The sequence below is a fragment of the Talaromyces stipitatus genome, genomic scaffold (genome assembly GCF_000003125.1).
Source record: "Talaromyces stipitatus ATCC 10500 scf_1105507295515 genomic scaffold, whole genome shotgun sequence".
Classification (NCBI taxonomy): domain Eukaryota; kingdom Fungi; phylum Ascomycota; class Eurotiomycetes; order Eurotiales; family Trichocomaceae; genus Talaromyces; species Talaromyces stipitatus.
In genome coordinates, this window is record NW_002990118.1 from 222,055 (window position 1) to 238,575 (window position 16,521).

The following is a 16,521-nucleotide window of genomic DNA, read 5'->3' on the forward strand; positions in this document are numbered from 1 at the left end:
CTAAGACTGTCTCACTTTTCCAGTACTCTACGTATGGATTTCTTGGCAATCCTATCGCTGTATTTCAGATACTGGGACTGTGGTATCGATTGCTGCGTACTTGGTCCTTCAGAAAATTAATGTTTTTCAAGCTTCAATAGTCTCCGGAATTCCTCCATCTATTGTTGGTCTGCAAACGATTTTCAGAAGAAGCGACGTCGCTTGCTGTTTAACTGTATGTCAGCATCCGGGAATTAGGGCTAGGCACTCGCTCCGCAACACCAAAAATTATGCGAATGGGTCAGACTGCAAGCATGTCTCAGGCCTCAGCCTACCTAAACATGCGGACATCATCGCATAATTTCAACCTGGCTCTGAATACCTCTTGTATATTAAATCCCCTGTCCAAGTACGCAGTATCAGCTCTTCAATGAACAATAGTGTATCTAGCGGCCGTTATTGTGATCCTTGTAGCACGCTGCCGGGAATCCTGGCTTGACTCTGTGGAGATTTCAGTGGAGAGTTGGGGTACATATGTCTTGGGCTCTTGGTATCCTTTGACAAACGGTTGTCGGCTTGCACCGCTAGACAGAAATGCATTCTGAAGATAGCATTTTCCAAATACAGGATGAGCGGCAGAGCCTAAATCTTGAACCGAGGCGAGTGATACCGTTCTAGAGGGCTCAGTCGGGGCAAACAAGCGAGGGAATGGAATCCTCTCTTTCAATCGCCAAAACCCTGTTCAATACTCCTAAGAATGGTCACATACTAAGTTTTTCGATACATCACTGTAATCGTAACTGTTAAATACATGGTTATCTAGTTACCAAGAGTCATCACTTAGTCATAGGGCGAGCGAAAGACGCCCACCGCAAAATTCCAAGTCCAACCACTGCTCGTAAAATTCATCTATTTAAATGTCTAAACGCTTGGCATAGTTTGTCTCACTCGTTTAGCATCGGAGCCTCTTGGCAAGGCTGCAATTGGCTTCGCTTCCGATTATCCCGGATGCGGCGGGCTTTCTATTTTTCTTACCATAGTACTTTATCCAACAGCCCCCTCGTGTTTTGATGACCAATAGACATGTCAGGTTCCAAAGAACCGGTCATGATGAATCGATTATAGACTCCGATAGGCCAATAGAGTGTTGGTAATTCCCCCTCGTCATGCCATACCGGGTTAATGCGTTCGGCTTCCTCAGCCTCGATCTGAGCCGCAAATTGGGCAAGAAACTGAATTATTTTTTTTCCACCATCGTATCTATACAGAGTACATACGCGCTTATGTAGTGGATATGGACGCACATTCGTTTCTCACCCCCTTTGTACCCTTGGCGAAGCTTGATAGAATGATCCCACTCCTTCATCCGGTCGTTGGGCTGTAGCTACTCACTCTTTACTCCTATCCAGAGTTGACTGACTCTGGGGTATCTAGCTTCAGACCGGACATACATTGTGCAATATACAACCTGACAAAACATACGGTCTTTACGTTATCTTTCGTTCTAATTTTTTTTATTTTATTTTTTTTATTTTCTTAATCTGATATACCATATTCACTCCTTTATCCATCGATCCCGGATCAGCCGCCATCATGACTGCCGAGGACATTGAATCAGAATCAGCGCGTTTGGATCCTACGTTACCGACTGTTGAGAAACCTGTACAACATGAAAATCAACCTAGAAAAGGTTTACATCCGGCGTTTTTTATCATGTTTGTTCCGTCTCTGTGTTAAGATCTGGGCTGGGTGAAACTGACGCGACATCACAGAGCATGGATTGCATTGAGTTCGACATTGATTCTTTTTAATAAGCAGGTGCTTGGATATGGACATTTTGGTTCGTCTTCCAAGGTTCTACTTCTCTATTCATTCAATATGATAAATACTAACATTTACCATAGCATACCGTAGGTCTTCTTTTCAACTTCCGGCAACACCAACTAATGTCTGAACAGCAATTATTCTAACAACATGGCACCTCACTTTTGCCACGATAATGACCCAACTCCTCGCGCGCTTCACATCACTTCTTGACGGCCGGAAACGAGTCAAAATGACCGGCCGCGTATATCTTCGGGCCATCGTGCCGATAGGATTGTTCTTCAGTCTGAGTTTGATCTGCGGCAACGTGACATATCTATATTTGAGTGTGCCATTTATACAGATGTTGAAGGTACCGTCCATCTCCTTCATGCATTAGATGATAGACTGATTTGGATAACAGTCCACGACACCCGTCGTAATCCTCTTTTGCACATGGGTCTTCAAACTCGAACCCTACAACTTGCGACAACTCATGAACGTCTGCGTAATCGTCTTGGGAGTCATGATTGCCTGCTTCGGCGAAGTCGATTTCGTCATTATCGGCGTATTGTTCCAAATCGGCGGAATCGTGTTTGAAGCTATTCGGCTGGTAATGGTGCAACGGTTGCTGTCCTCGGATGAATTTAAGATGGATCCGTTGGTCTCGTTGTACTATTTTGCGCCTGTCTGTGCGCTTATGAATGGTGCTGTTGCGGCGGCTGTGGAATTGCCTAGGTTCAAGATGGAGGATGTTTGGCATGTGGGTATTTGGGTGCTTATATCCAACGCTGTAGTGGCGTTTGCGTTGAATATCTCTGTTGTGTTCCTTGTTCGTCTTTTCCCTGTCCCATTGAAGCGGCATCCCGCTAACTTCTGACAGATAAGCAAAACATCCTCCCTCGTTATGCGCCTCTGCGGTATCCTCAAAGATATCCTAATTGTCATCTCATCCCTCATCCTCTGGCACACACCCATGACTCCTCTCCAAGTCGGCGGATACACACTCGCCCTCCTAGGTCTTATATACTATATGCTCGGCTACGAGCGGATCGTCGGCTTCTCAGTCCGTACTGCCGGTGGACTGGTGGATAGCTATAGGGCTCGCAAGAATAGATTGATTTCTGTCTTGTGTATGTTCTTATTGGGATTTGTGGTTGTTTTGAGTCTTATGGGATTATTAGCGGTCAAGTTTGCGCCGGATAAAATTGAGGATTTGAAGAGTTGGATTTATTATACGACTACCGGGGATGATACGAGGTAATTTCTATGAAGCTGCAAGATTATATGTGAGATAGGGTGGTTGTAGTGTTATATATCCATAGGTATCATGTATATTGATTGCATCCATTCGGCGTCTGGGGTTTCATGATTGCTAATTGGTAGAATAATCAAAGAAGATATGCGTATAATCACTCATGTCTAACACTCTATTCCTATATCATATAAATCATCTATCTCTATCCAGAGCATTTCATCCATATCCTTAAGTCATACAAATCTCGACATATATCACAGCACGATTCCAGTGAACTAGATCAAATATCTAAATCCAGCAGCCTGCTGAGCAGCTGTAGGCCCATTCTTACCCGAATCCTCACCCCTATCCAACTTGGCATTCTCTCTGCGGAGATAGATGTGCAAAGCAAATGCAAATACAATCGCCAACGCTGCCATGGCCATATTGAGTAGGAATGCAGCTAGGTAGCGAGGCGCACCGTAGTAGATATACGAAGTCCAGACTAGTCATGTCAGTACAGCAGTCATAAAACAAGTTTATAAGATGGTGGCTTACTGTTGGGTGTATTGCAGACGGCGTTGATCAAAGCAATGGCCGAGGCACGTTTGACGGCAGGTTGGGACAAAGTACCCGTAACCCACGAGAGGATAACGATGGCAGCAGAGTAGCAGCTTCCGGGCATGAGCATCATTGCGAAGTCTATTCTAGTTAGTATGGGAGGCAGTAAAAGGGGGGTGAGAAAAGGGAACATACATCGAGCGCCTGTGTTCAGGGAAGCGACTGCAATGATGTTTGCAATCACAGCCACTGCAAGTGGAATAGCAACGTGAAGGAATCGTTCTTGTTTCTATGAATTGTAAGCTTTGAGAAACAATCCAACGAGGAATGAGCATACCTTGTCTGAATGCCAACCCACGAGACTGATAACAATACACGAGAGTATATAAGGCGGCGCAGTGAGACCGTAGGTAGTGTTGCGCGAATATCCCAAAGTAGCAACGACCGATGGGAACCAGTTGACGACAGCGGCGGACACATAGGTCTAGAATGAATTAGCATCACATGTTGAACGACAGATACGATGCAACGAGAACTTACAGCCCACAAAGTGGCCAGAAGCAACCACGTCTTCGGATCCATGACAGCGAGTTTGACACCCTTCCATGCACTCGCTTCGTCCTTGTGATCCTGTTGTCCAATATCCTTGGCATAGTTGTACAACAAAAACTCACTCTCGAGTTTAGAGAAGCCGCGGATCGCCTGCAAGGAGCTCGGCAGAATGAGTGCAAATACAATAGCAAAGAAGATAGTAACGACTCCCTCGATGATAAACAACCAGCGCCATCCGCTGATTCCCTGTTTACCATCTAGATTCAATACTCCAATAGCAATCAGCGGACCGACGGCATTTCCGACCTGAGAGCCAGAGTAGAATATGGCGGTGCGGAGGGTCATTTGTTGTCTGTTATAGAACAGCGAGATGTAGTAGACAACACCGGGTAGAAAGGCAGCTTCGACAACACCGAGAAAGAATCGTGCTGCTACCAGTCCGGAAAAGCTATGAACTGCAGCGGTACATGCCGAGATTGCACCCCAGATGGCCATTGCGACGTTGATGTAGATACCGGGATATTTGATTTTACTTGCAATCATGTTTGAAGGGACCTGCATGGTGACTGCAAATAGTCAGATCTTGAAATGAGATTGAGGAGTGAGATAAAAACTCACTGTAACCAACAAACAACAGACTAACTGCCGTCTGATACTGAACACTAGTCATATTCAAGTCCTCGACGAGATGCGCCAATTTAGCACTCGCGATATTTTGACGATCCAGATAATTCAGGATATACATCAATACAACAGCAGGCATGATGCGAAGATCTAGTTTCCGAACAGCGGATTTCTTGACTCTCTCATACTCCTCCTCACTGAGAGCCGCGAGGGCTGGAGGCATGAAGATTTCATCGTTGAATACGGGCTTGGCAGGGCCAGCCTCTTCGGTTTCGATGAACTCTTGCTGCTGTTTGTCGAGACTTGTGCGTTCCTCGTCCATATTGACTTGCAATTGCTATCTACTACGAGAAACAATATGAAAAGTGCAGCTGACAGAGCAAAATAAGCAGATGGGGGAAAATTGGGGTTCCCGGCCCCCCAATTTATATGCCAGTACATCGATAAGAAAACAACCAATACGTGCACGGGGGATCACCAGAACCCCGCGTCCAAGACGAACGGACGAATGAAACCTTCAATTGGGTAGGATTAAGAAAAGATCTACCCCGGATACCCCGACAAAATCTGCCGAAAACACACAAAAAGACACGGGAATTCGTCGGGACTATGCACTGATGACCTTCGGCCAGGACCCCGGCCCTGTTTCCCCCACGCACAGTGGGATGAAATGTTGTCTCTCTCATGAATGAATGGTCAGTTAGTACGTAAAACGATGCCACGTACCCACAGAGTAGGAACTAGGTTGGGAGGAATGTGGAGGGGTCCTTCACCGAGGATTTTGTAGGTGATAACAGCATGTCTATGCAGTAGTCCTACAGAATGATATGTGTGTCTATCGGGAAGTAGACACGGTGAATGGATTATAAATGCACGATGAAGCTGGAGACTTGGGTGTGCAGTGAAAAAAAGGTACGAACAACTTTTATTCTTGAATATATAAAAGAAAGTGAATTCTTATTAATGCTTTTAGAGTAAAATAATTATTCTTATACTACTCCGTATTGAGTTTTATTATTCAAAACTTCCTTTAGCATCCTTTTTATAAATTCTTAGCGGATCACTGCTTCAAGTGTTCTGTAATCTAAACCCACATCTGAACCTACCGTTCACCACCTTATTACAGGCACCTAGGCCGGCCGGGCATAGGAATTATAAGCTGATGGAGAGGGATCCTTAACTGAATTCTGTTCGATCCATGTCATTTTCATAACCATCGATCCTAATCAACCTGTGCCGCAGCTGCGTACGCCCGCGCTGGATTGGACGCTGTCGGTTAATGCATCTCTACAGTCCGTTTGGCAACGCTGCCCAATGATGTAGCGGTTACAGATGAAGAAACTGGCTGTGTAGCTCCGTTGACGCAGCAGGCTTCGCTTAGGGCGAGATTGGAACAATCAAAGTCGAGAGACGGGTTTTAGGCTTGAAGCTGCGCCATTGTGATGCCGAATTCGTTTTCAAGGAGAACACAGTTGTCGCCCGATTGGATGACATAATATCTACCGAGTGTGAGCATTTTGCTGCATTTGTTTTGCGGACAAGCACACTCGCTCGTAACAATTAGCGCTTGTTCCGGACGGGTTGCCGGTGGGAGGGAAGACCACGGTAGGTGTGGCCGTAGCATTCCAATTCTCCGTCGGAAGCACACAGTAGTAAATGCCCAGGTGGACATTCCCGCAAGAGGAGTTGATGGACGGATTGATGGCTTCGAAAATGCTGGTGTAACCGGAGACTTGATTGGTGTCGGTTCATCAATCTCAATAGCGCTGTTATGTATATTCATTAAGCCATAACTGCTGAAAGTGTCTGAACATATAAGGACAAAGAACGCCTAATTAACTGGACTCTTCCATGTAGTGGCGTATACCCCCTCGAGACGTATCGAACCACATATCCTTGTCATGTTGCATGTTAATCGTCAGTCGAGGAAGATCCATGATATCCAGAGCGACCAGGGGGTACAAATTTCTCAAAAGACTCTCAACTGTTACATCAAAGTAACCTTTGAAATCACGACCGAAAACATCTTCAGCTTCTTCGCCAGGGGCGAGCTGCGGGCGTGGATAGCGTGCGATTTTGGAGACCGCAATCACATATGGGATCTCCTTGCGATTCTCCAGGGGTGCAGACTCGGGAAGTGGTGCGTTGAGAACCGATTGCCGAGACTCGGGAGTCACCATGAGACAAATAGAAGTAGCGAGTCCGGTGGGAAGATCCTTCCACATCTCGTCGAAGCGCCGTTTGCTATTAGAGACATAGAAGAAAAATTACATAAGGACACCTATCGAGAAACCTCAAGTGGTGACGCCCCTGCTAACGACGGATCCCCCACCCAACGAAACCGCAACAGTTCAATCGCCCGATCTGACTTGGGATAAAATCCGCGCTCATCTACGTGCTCCTCCTCGATGGTCTGGTCTTAGCGCTGGCGAAACTGCACCCACTGCGCGTCGGCCTCACGTCCATAGGAGGTAGCGCGAAAGACTACGAATCCCTATTCAGACCAGACCGGTTCGAACTTAAAACACGTTCTTCAGGGTACCGATGTAGGGAGCGCAGATTACGCGATCCGCGAACTTCTACTCCTCTGTTTTGGTGGCCTCTTTGGCGAGTAGTTTGGCTTCCACCTTTTCTCTGACTCTTTGGAGCAATTGTCTTCGAAAGCCTAGTATAGGCCTGCTTTCTTGAGGCCGTTAACAGGGTGGTGTGTTGTTCCTCGGTAAGGGAGGCCAAATCTTTACTGGAGAAGTTCATCACGTGCTCATATTCCCAGCCTGGAGGATAGGACAACATGTTGCTTTCTTTTGGAGTTATCTTTTCAAAATCAACACTCAAAGGGGCATAGAAGACAGCTGGTGTGGAAATCAAAGCATACTGAAAATAGCAAAGAGATAAGCTGTGGGGGGAGTGTACGGTGGACTATACCAACATTGAAAAAACTTTTTTTGGGAAGTTAGTTTACCGCCTTTATGACCGCCTTCTCCTATCATTCACGCTGGCATAACCTCCTCTAATTGGCTAGAACCACTATCAAGGTCGTAGTTGTTTTCAGATATAGCTTGGTTATTTTTACAAATACCTCTCCGCCAGAAATTTAGAAAGCATAAAATAGACGGCATTGATATATGTTGGTTTAACTACGTCCTGATAACACGAAGCACAGGATTACGCAGTGAGGTGTCGGAAACTTCGGTAACTACCGTCGAGTATATCTCGGATAGCTATTAACGAGTCGTAGTTAATAGGCTTCTGAGTACGAAAGGCTTCTTGAAAGCAAAGGCTTAACAAAAGGGTGAATCTCCGGTTCGATAGAAGAACGTATACTCAAGTTATCACAGTTAAGGGGTACTTAACTGTCTTAACACGGTTAATTCAAGACGATAAAGTGAAACTAATTACATAGTAATGAGCGTCCTTAAATGCCTTTCTCCTGGCATAGTCGTTCGATCCTGGCTATGTTGGCTATATTGTATCAAACATAGTCTCTCTATGCTTGACTATGCTCAGAGGCTATCTTGAATCCAGCAACCACCACCGATCCTTCAATAGAGGACTTTCTGTCCTAGCAGGATCTGGAGACCGCAAACTTCAGGAGTATCTATCTCACACATACTGGCACCATACTCTATCTCGGTTATTCAGGCCCATATATGTTGGTTGATGAAGAAGGCCTGAGAAATGGCCGTTTGACAATGGTCGAGTATGAAATAAATGGGGCTGTTAAGGATGCTATTCACATTCGCCCGTTCAATATGCGAATGCCATATATGAATGCTTCTGTTGGTTTAACTACGGTCCGTATCACGAAGCATAGACGGTAGTAAGGCGCGAACACGAAGCGGCCTAATGAGCCTGACAATATGAAGATATCTTGATTCCTAATATTGTGACTTGTCCCCAAGAACGAGGGGGACGGGGATAGCTAGCTAGATATACACGGCACGCACGTGCCGCGTCAGACTAACTATGTCCGGTGCCAAAACGTGTAGGGTTTGATATTCACGTTCCGACAGCTTCTGAGATTATGATGGGTCTTGATGATATCCGTCATGTTCAGGGTGGCTATAGACACCAAAATCCGCCGTGAATATCCTTTAGTCCTACCAATACAGACCAACATACTAATGCAAAATATCAGACTTGACATGGACCTACCGATCATCGATATTCTCTGTCAAGCTAAGACCGCTAACCAACTTCCAACAACGATGAACTTATGTGACCGAGGGCAACGGATGGATGATGTTGAGCTTTATGCCCCGGGCTACTTGGTCCTCGAGGCTGAAGGGCGTGCGGGAGAGTATCCCCTACACCGTCTCACTGTACCAGGCTCTGTCGAGGGAGTTAAAAAACAGGTTTTGAATAAGGTGCAGTCCGACCCGAGGTTTACATTCCTTCCTCCCACTTTTCCATGACTATACCAGTTTCAAATATATATATATATATTCAAGATGCCTTTTAAAAACTGATATTACAGACTGTTCCATGTATTCATGATTGATTCTCCTGTACATGTAGAAGAGCCAAATAAAATAACGAGGCTTAAAGAACACAGTATCCTCATACAGAATATCGAACTGGTAACTCAATTTGTTGGACACGCGAATGTGTACCTGAATTTCTAGTCAGACTAAATCATTCTCTTATCGCCGTCAATTCATAGCGGATGTTCTGGAAAATTGATACCTTCATCACCCTCGCAGTAAAACGTGGTTATGGCAATCCTAGATACCTGATATACTTACCCCCAGCCTGAGTGCCTAAGATACTAGTATTGAACCTGACAGTGGAGTAGTCTAATACTTTGAAATTCTCTAAGTTCAAGGCCGGGACAGTGGTCGATGCAAAATCTTCGATCTGCTCTAAGAATCCTGTCCAGGCCAAATATTAGCAGGGAGTAAGTTAGCTGTAAATGGGGTATCTACCACTTCATAGCTTATCTAAGGACTATATGGCAATACCTTAATAATGATTACAACTTTATAACTCATGTATATGTAGGTATGGACCGTATGGTGAGTCCAATGTGGAGCAACTTGTCTAATCTTTTGGATTTTGAATACCGCCAGCAATCATCTTTTGTGTTCGAGGCTAGAGACATTATAATTGGGAACATGTTATGTCGCCCGGCAGTATACGGTACCGATCGCCTCATTACGCCGTCACAGCCTTCGCGTCCTATCTAACTGTCACCAACTTCACAACCAACCAAGAAAGATAGCAGGAAAGTCAAAGCAAGAGGCATCCCAAGTTAAACAGGAACCCGAAGTCAAGAACGAACCCAAAGTTAAGCAGAAAGTTAAAGTCAAACAAGAACCTAAAGTCAAGCAGGAAGCCAAACTGCCAAAGTCAAACAGTCCACTGTCAAGAAATCTACAGCTACATTAGAGCCTATAGTTAGAAAAAAGGAGCCTTTTTCACTCACATATAAGAGATCATTTTCTGCGGCTAACTTGAAAAGAGATAGCAACGATAACAAGGTCAATAATAACAACGATAATAGATCTAATCATCTGATGAACTTAGTCTTAACGGCAACGAATTCAAGCAGTTTCTTGACGATGTCCCCAGTGAGTCTGAATCCAGATTAGCTGTATATTGCCAGCATAGGTTTGCTAACGTACATATTGCAAACCGCACGAGAAGACAATCTGCATATCTATAGTTGATGAAACTCAGCTCATAATCCGATATATTTTTTGTTTTGATGTTGCATCTCAAACTTTATGTGTCGTTCAAACTGGCCTTCTCATTTGTCAATCCTGCTTTATACCTACTTTCTTCAATTCAATTCTGAATTTCAAAGTCAAGAACTAACTAATTTCAACAAGATTCTAATCGCTATACTGTCCATGCCGCCTAGGAAGACTGAATTGAAAGTTTGGATTCTGCCAGCAGAAAAGTTAGACTTCGAAAAAACAAAAGCTTTTTTTTGAAATGTCGGTATAGTCCGCCGTACCGTAGGGGGGTTCTTTCTTCTGAGGCTAGCCAATCACATGACTAACAGGAACGACAACAAATTTTGACTTGGACATTTCTTCCCCATCCAACATTCAAGCTAAACAGCTGGACAGCTGGACAGCTGGACAATGCACACCATGCAAGACCCTTTGGACAAATTCGAAACGTACCGATACAGGAAGTCCAAATCTGGGTGTCTGACGTGCAAGTAAGTCCAGAATTGCTCCCATCCGATCATGAATTAGCTAACGTACTTGGAACACTTCAGGAGTATGTTCGCTATCAATCCGGATCCAATTCATCTGGCTAAGATAACGTTGCCAATCAATAGAAAGACGAGTAAAATGTGATGAGAACAGACCCATTTGTCTGCGATGCTCCTCAACAGGCCGCAAATGCGATGGGTACAGGCCACGCAAGGATTATGCCGTTCTTGTACCTGCATTCTCACCTCCCAAGGCCCCTTACGCTGAGAATGATCGGGAAACCCGATGTTTCCAGTTCTTCTACGAAAGAACCGTGCCTGCACTAGCAGGTTATTGCGGATCGGAATTCTGGAGCCGACTGGTGCTGCAGGCGAGCCAGCATGAGAAGGCCATTTGGCATGCATTGATTGCATTGGGATCGCTACATGAGGACTTTGAGAACAACGACCACTTTTTTGAACTTGATCTTTTCCTTCAGCAACAGAATGACTTTGCTATTTGTGAATATCTGGCTGCGATTAGAGCATTGCTGGGACCGTCCACAAGCAGTAGTGAAAATGTTACGGTGGACGTTTGTTTAATCTCTTGTATTCTCTTTACTTGTTTCGAGGTATGTCTGTTGATCGCAGCATCTAGAAAATCACTCACATATCTAGATTATCTCTGGTCATTATGGTTCTGCGATCAATCATATTCAAAGCGGAGTCAAAATCCTCAAGGAGGTCTATCATGATCCAAGCAGTGGAACGTTCCGACATCCACACCTTCGTCCTTCTACCGTGTCAAGTCTGGAAATGGAGAGCCTGCGTAAAATGTTCTTCCGCCTTCAGGGGCAAGCTTTAACCTTGGTAAGTCATACTACTGGGTGCGCTTTTGCAAAGACTAATGCAGAGTAGACTCGCGCCGATACCTATCATCTCACACAAGAGGAACTTGCAATACCCGACACTTCTCTTTTCTGGCATGACATCCCGGATATCTTTCTCTCAATTGCCGAGGCTCGTGATAGCTTTGAACTGTTAAATCAAAGATGTGTGAACCACTATCGGATAGTCATGCAGTCTGTATCGGATACAATGGCCCCAGAAATGTCAAAATACCTGCTTCAGCAATACGGAACCTGTCTTGATAAATGGTGCACCGCTCTCGCTCGTTTTGCAGAACGTCGCAGTGATTCATTAACCTCCAAAGAGCGAATAGGACTTAAATTGCTCAACATCCATAAGCATAACCTGCTAATGTATTACGAATACGTGACGGTTTGCGAGATGGGAAGATATTCCGATGCCATACCACCTTTTTCTTGGGATAAATTTAATTCCCAGTTTGCGGAAATTGTGTCACTGGCCGCTTCGATAGTCACCTCCTCTGTTACAGATGCTCATGCAGAATCGTCGGTTAAGCCGGCGTTTTCCCTTGACAACGGCGTAATAGCTCCTCTCTACGAAGTTGCTACACTGTGCCGAGATCCAATTACTCGTCGAAAAGCCGTTGAGGTCCTACGTTCTGCACCTCGACAAGAAGGGGTGTTTAACAGTTATCTCAGTGCAATGGTTGCTGAAAAGATAATCGAGATCGAAGAGGCTGCTGCTTTGGACTGTGTCACGGATTATAGCAGTGATTTTCCGTTGGAATCCGTGCTCTCTGGACAGAACCTGGCACAACATGTCAATCAGGTCAGGGATAGTTCTGAAATACCTGATGCTGTACGCTTGTCGTACGCGCATCCAAAATTCGATGTGGTCAAGAAAAAGGTTTTCTTAACCATTGGCCAGGCAGCAAAGATGCATATGGACATTCCATGGTCGGACATGAATTATCTGGTTGATTCTGAGAGGTAATCTCAATCAAGATATTTCAGTAGGATTTATTAGCAAGAACTTGGCATGTAACGACACTATAGAACACACTTGGCGCTCAAGTCAGCGCCCGACAGGACTTCAGCTTGAGAACATTTATGGCCTGGTTTAATCCCTTTGCGAACTCCGGATGTCAAGTGTCGTGGCAGTACATACAATATATGTATACTAGCGCATTAGTTGTGTTTTGACGTGGAACAGTACGCCTTCACATCTGCATACTACACCCGTGGACACTATGGCGTCCTCTCTGGAGCCAAGTCTGATCGTGAATATGCTTGCCTATAGTGCTGGTTAAATCATATTCGCGTCGATTGCGCTAAACTTTCGATATCACAGATGAAGTATGACAAGGCTTGTTACAAGAGCATCCAAGGTCTGCACATTCAACGTCTTTTCAGAGAGCTCCCACGGGACATTACCCCAAGGACTCGACACAATTGACGAAGCAGGGAACGGCAATACAATCTTGATAGCGGAAGAAGCATCAGCATACTCCAGATTTACTATACTAACCAGCGCTTGCTGTCCCACAATCCAATACGAGACATCCAGCGACTCAAACGCCTTAACCGAGAGCCGTGTTGGTTGACCACCAGTCACAAACTCCAACACAGGCGACTTTGTCAGAACCTTTGACTGCTGCGAATTGGCCGTGGCTAATTCATCTACCGTCGGAAAGGCCCACAACATGATGGATTTTGCTCCGTGGTTAAGGGCAAGTTGATTCATGACCCATGTTTCTTCGGCGGTTGGATTCCGGTCCCAATATCCCTCGCCATAAAATGATTGAGGTACTGCCCAAATAGGCTTTGACCATTGTCCCAACCATTCTTGATATTCGGCAATATCATCAATACGATTAGAGACATCCTGCAACTCGCCGAGACAATTGTCACACCCACAATCCCCATATGTCGCATTACAAAGCGTACCCCATTTGGACCACGTCGCATTAATGCCAATCGGGTATGCATCTTCCATTAAATAATCTGCCCCGGCAGAGTATTCTTCGAAATGGTAGTTCTGACAATTCAGCACCAATCCGACAGGATGATATTTATCAATCTGGCCGATGGTTTCATACGCCAATGTCGTGGCATTAAGAGGATCTTGGTTTCCATCCGGTTCATCAGCTGTGTACCAGGCGAGCAAAGAACTATAATCCTTGACTAGATTAACCTGCTCCTTCACGGACGTCAGATTTGTATACGTCCCCCGCATATCATACTGAAACATCAAGTTCAACTCATCCATATAGTCCAAGACAGTTGTCAAATTGTCCGAAAACGATGGAATGGGATGAACCGCACTATACCCGAGATCATAATATGCTTTCAAATTCTCAAGACTCGGTTCCAAATATCCGCCCCAAGAGGTATAAAATCCGAACGCGAAAAAGGGAACGAATGTGTTGTTAGTCGCGTTATTTCTGTACAGAAGATTTCCGTTCAGATTGTCAATTTTAGTTATACTTCCGGGCTGTTTGTCGGGGAGGTAGAATAGTTTTGTGGCTGTGGAGTATGTTTGATTTCCGTCTGAAGAGGCGCCATATAAAACAATGTCGTAGGGATCGAATTGAGGCGTGAGTTGTGCAATGTTGAAGTCGAATAGATTATTTGTTGTGTTTATTCTCACGCTGTTGGTGACTAGCACTTGATCGATGGACTCTGCGAGGATACTGAAATATAAATCTGAAAATGGCTCTGGTGTTGATGATCCTAGGACTTGGGTGGAATTGGAGTACGGGCTGCCATAGTAGTCAGAGAGCGCAGCGTCAACTATAAACGTTGCCGATTCTTCCGAAGATACGTAGATGCTGTGCCGGGGCTCGATTTGTACATATAACAATGGGTTCGGTGATGGTTGCGGTTGGGTTAATTGACCGCCGGGGTTGATATTTGGGGAACTTTTGCGTCGTCAGTGCAGCCTGTCAAAGGAATAAAGATGTTATGTACCCGCTCTTGTAAGGCTTGCCACACCAGCGAGGAATGTTTGTTGTTTTGCTGGCTTGAGCGAGCGCCCCTTGCACTCGCAAAAGAGCAAAGACCGTGATCGTAGCGACCAACATGATGTTGTCTCCGTCTCGATCGGACTTTTACTTTCTCTCTTTATGAGATATGTATAGACTTTAGTAGATAGCGAAGGTGGTGAGAGATAAGAATGATGACAGGTGTAGTATCCCACCTAAGAATGGATATCATTTCCTAGTTTGGAGGATGATATTGTTGTATTTTGCTCGTATCCAAGCCTTTCAGAGAGCATGTTGGATCGGACTGTCCTACCGGGATAGCCTACTGTTATTGCTCCAAATACAAATGATCAATGTCGGTCATGAAGGTTTTCCTGTAATGTACATGTGCACATGACCAACAAACTCCTCACCCCGCAATCCCTAACCCTAAGATATCGTACTGTAGGAAAAGAACCCACCCAAAAACAAAGAATAATGGCTTGACAGAAGCGTACCATATAACCATTTTGATATGCATGTAGATTCATTCCCACTTACTAATGAGACTAACCTGCCTGATCTGAATCATCCAACTGCCGATACTTCTTGCTCTCGTGTCTGCCCTTCTTTCTGAAGCTCTTGACCCGTTCCATGCATCCATTTACCAAGGAACGTCTTGGGGATTTACTCTTCTTATTGCTATTGATGTTCGACGTCTATTGCATAGGTATCCCCTGAGTCGAAGCCGGAGGGAGCGAAGGTGAACCAACATGCTCGGAGCATAGGGTAGAATATTTTCGCAACCATGAAACGCTCCTCTTTAGTGCCGCCGCTCCTTTGGCTGTACATGTTATCCTCTTCGGATTTGGTTCTGGCGAAGGTGTGGTCTTTGCTGTCGCGTCTGCCGTTTTGGCCAATCCTGCTGCTATACTCGGCGACTATGTTCTTCTTTTAGGATGTCGCTCTGCGGCAGCTGATAATGTTGATGAGGGCAGTGTCTCTTGTATTATATGCGGTGACCATAATGCCCGGTATCGGTATCTGTTCTGGCAAGATATGGCTTGGAAGTGGGATTGCGCTGAGAAGCCGCAGTATCCGAATGACATCTAAATCATGAGCATTCTGTCAATAAAAGTAGAGTTCTGTCATCTTTAGGCACACCTACCATTGGGCCGGTATAAGAAGCCATAGAATGTGTCTATCCCTTCGTGTTCCGAAATTGGCATGTATCTTATTTTCCTAAATATGTGGTCTATTCACGAATATGATGATACCCTGAGAGCAAAATAAACATACCGGATTTATTTTTGATCCTTGTATGAATTGGATTACAGAGAAGCAAACGCATAGAGATAAAGCCTTTTCTCGTTCTTTCAGGTTATTACATATGAGGGAATGTCAGGGAATGTAATGTGGTCTTTTCCCGTTGCCCTAACTTGGTGCAGATCTCATTCCTCTCCCTAGAGCCCCTACCATAGGGCAAGACATGCGGTTAACTACGTACACCAAAACTTAGAATCAATGAATAATAATCCCTGATTCGTCCGTCGATGGCGGACAAGTCAACTCCTATAAGCTGGTATATCGTACAAGAGAGTTTGCTGCTTCACATGAGATCCTGCCTCTACACAGAAGTGATCTCATTGCATAGTAGGGTACTAATATTAAATTGTTTACTAATTGAATGTATTGTAAATCGCAGACTTCGGCTATCTAAAGCATCTAATAACGATTTGCAAATAGATCCAATGCATACTAAGACCTGCCACGCTCCTTCAATACAGC

At 44.9% G+C, this 16,521-nt stretch overlaps 5 protein-coding genes across 5 annotated transcripts, besides 1 other annotated feature; 2 read left to right on the top strand and 3 right to left on the bottom strand.

The window, feature by feature from the left end:
- The first annotated feature begins 1,235 nt into the window (after positions 1-1,235).
- On the top strand, positions 1,236-3,141 carry TSTA_041140 (uncharacterized protein). The gene is made up of 6 exons (XM_002484544.1): positions 1,236-1,694; positions 1,752-1,819; positions 1,884-1,889; positions 1,938-2,155; positions 2,207-2,614; positions 2,666-3,141. The coding sequence occupies exons 1-6, from the start codon at positions 1,573-1,575 to the stop codon at positions 3,044-3,046; spliced, it is 1,203 nt and encodes a 400-aa protein (XP_002484589.1). The 5' UTR covers positions 1,236-1,572; the 3' UTR covers positions 3,047-3,141.
- Positions 1,477-1,517: a sequence feature (T-rich).
- Positions 3,142-3,197: 56 nt separating the features above from the next.
- TSTA_041150 (MFS transporter, putative) lies at positions 3,198-5,100 on the bottom strand. Its single transcript, XM_002484545.1, has 6 exons — positions 4,751-5,100; positions 4,121-4,698; positions 3,918-4,064; positions 3,776-3,869; positions 3,578-3,721; positions 3,198-3,524 (listed from the first exon to the last, which is right to left on the bottom strand). The coding sequence occupies exons 1-6, from the start codon at positions 5,076-5,078 to the stop codon at positions 3,316-3,318; spliced, it is 1,500 nt and encodes a 499-aa protein (XP_002484590.1). The 5' UTR covers positions 5,079-5,100; the 3' UTR covers positions 3,198-3,315.
- Positions 5,101-6,173: 1,073 nt separating this feature from the next.
- On the bottom strand, positions 6,174-6,981 carry TSTA_041160 (uncharacterized protein; the record flags this gene model as incomplete). The annotated part of the gene is made up of 2 exons (XM_002484546.1): positions 6,174-6,562; positions 6,597-6,981. 2 exons carry the CDS (start codon positions 6,979-6,981, stop codon positions 6,174-6,176), a joined length of 774 nt encoding a protein of 257 aa, XP_002484591.1.
- Positions 6,982-10,854: 3,873 nt separating this feature from the next.
- Positions 10,855-12,764, top strand: TSTA_041170 (uncharacterized protein; the record flags this gene model as incomplete). Its single annotated transcript, XM_002484547.1, has 4 exons — positions 10,855-10,925; positions 11,077-11,533; positions 11,580-11,771; positions 11,820-12,764. 4 exons carry the CDS (start codon positions 10,855-10,857, stop codon positions 12,762-12,764), a joined length of 1,665 nt encoding a protein of 554 aa, XP_002484592.1.
- A 316-nt stretch (positions 12,765-13,080) lies between these two features.
- TSTA_041180 (uncharacterized protein) lies at positions 13,081-14,853 on the bottom strand (the record flags this gene model as incomplete). Its single annotated transcript, XM_002484548.1, has 2 exons — positions 13,081-14,691; positions 14,741-14,853. The coding sequence occupies 2 exons, from the start codon at positions 14,851-14,853 to the stop codon at positions 13,116-13,118; spliced, it is 1,689 nt and encodes a 562-aa protein (XP_002484593.1). The 3' UTR covers positions 13,081-13,115.
- Positions 14,854-16,521: the final 1,668 nt, after the last annotated feature.

Bases quoted from the DNA above. Each gene is read 5' to 3' on its own strand.
- TSTA_041140 (XM_002484544.1), top strand. From the start codon at position 1,573: ATGACTGCCGAGGACATTGAATCAGAATCAGCGCGTTTGGATCCTACG. The intron at 2,156-2,206 runs GTACCGTCCATC...TTTGGATAACAG, and splicing joins CATTTATACAGATGTTGAAG to TCCACGACACCCGTCGTAAT. The intron at 2,615-2,665 runs GTTCGTCTTTTC...AACTTCTGACAG, and splicing joins ATATCTCTGTTGTGTTCCTT to ATAAGCAAAACATCCTCCCT.
- TSTA_041150 (XM_002484545.1), bottom strand. From the start codon at position 5,078: ATGGACGAGGAACGCACAAGTCTCGACAAACAGCAGCAAGAGTTCATC. The intron at 4,699-4,750 runs GTGAGTTTTTAT...GACTATTTGCAG, and splicing joins TCTGTTGTTTGTTGGTTACA to TCACCATGCAGGTCCCTTCA. The intron at 4,065-4,120 runs GTAAGTTCTCGT...AATTCATTCTAG, and splicing joins TTCTGGCCACTTTGTGGGCT to ACCTATGTGTCCGCCGCTGT.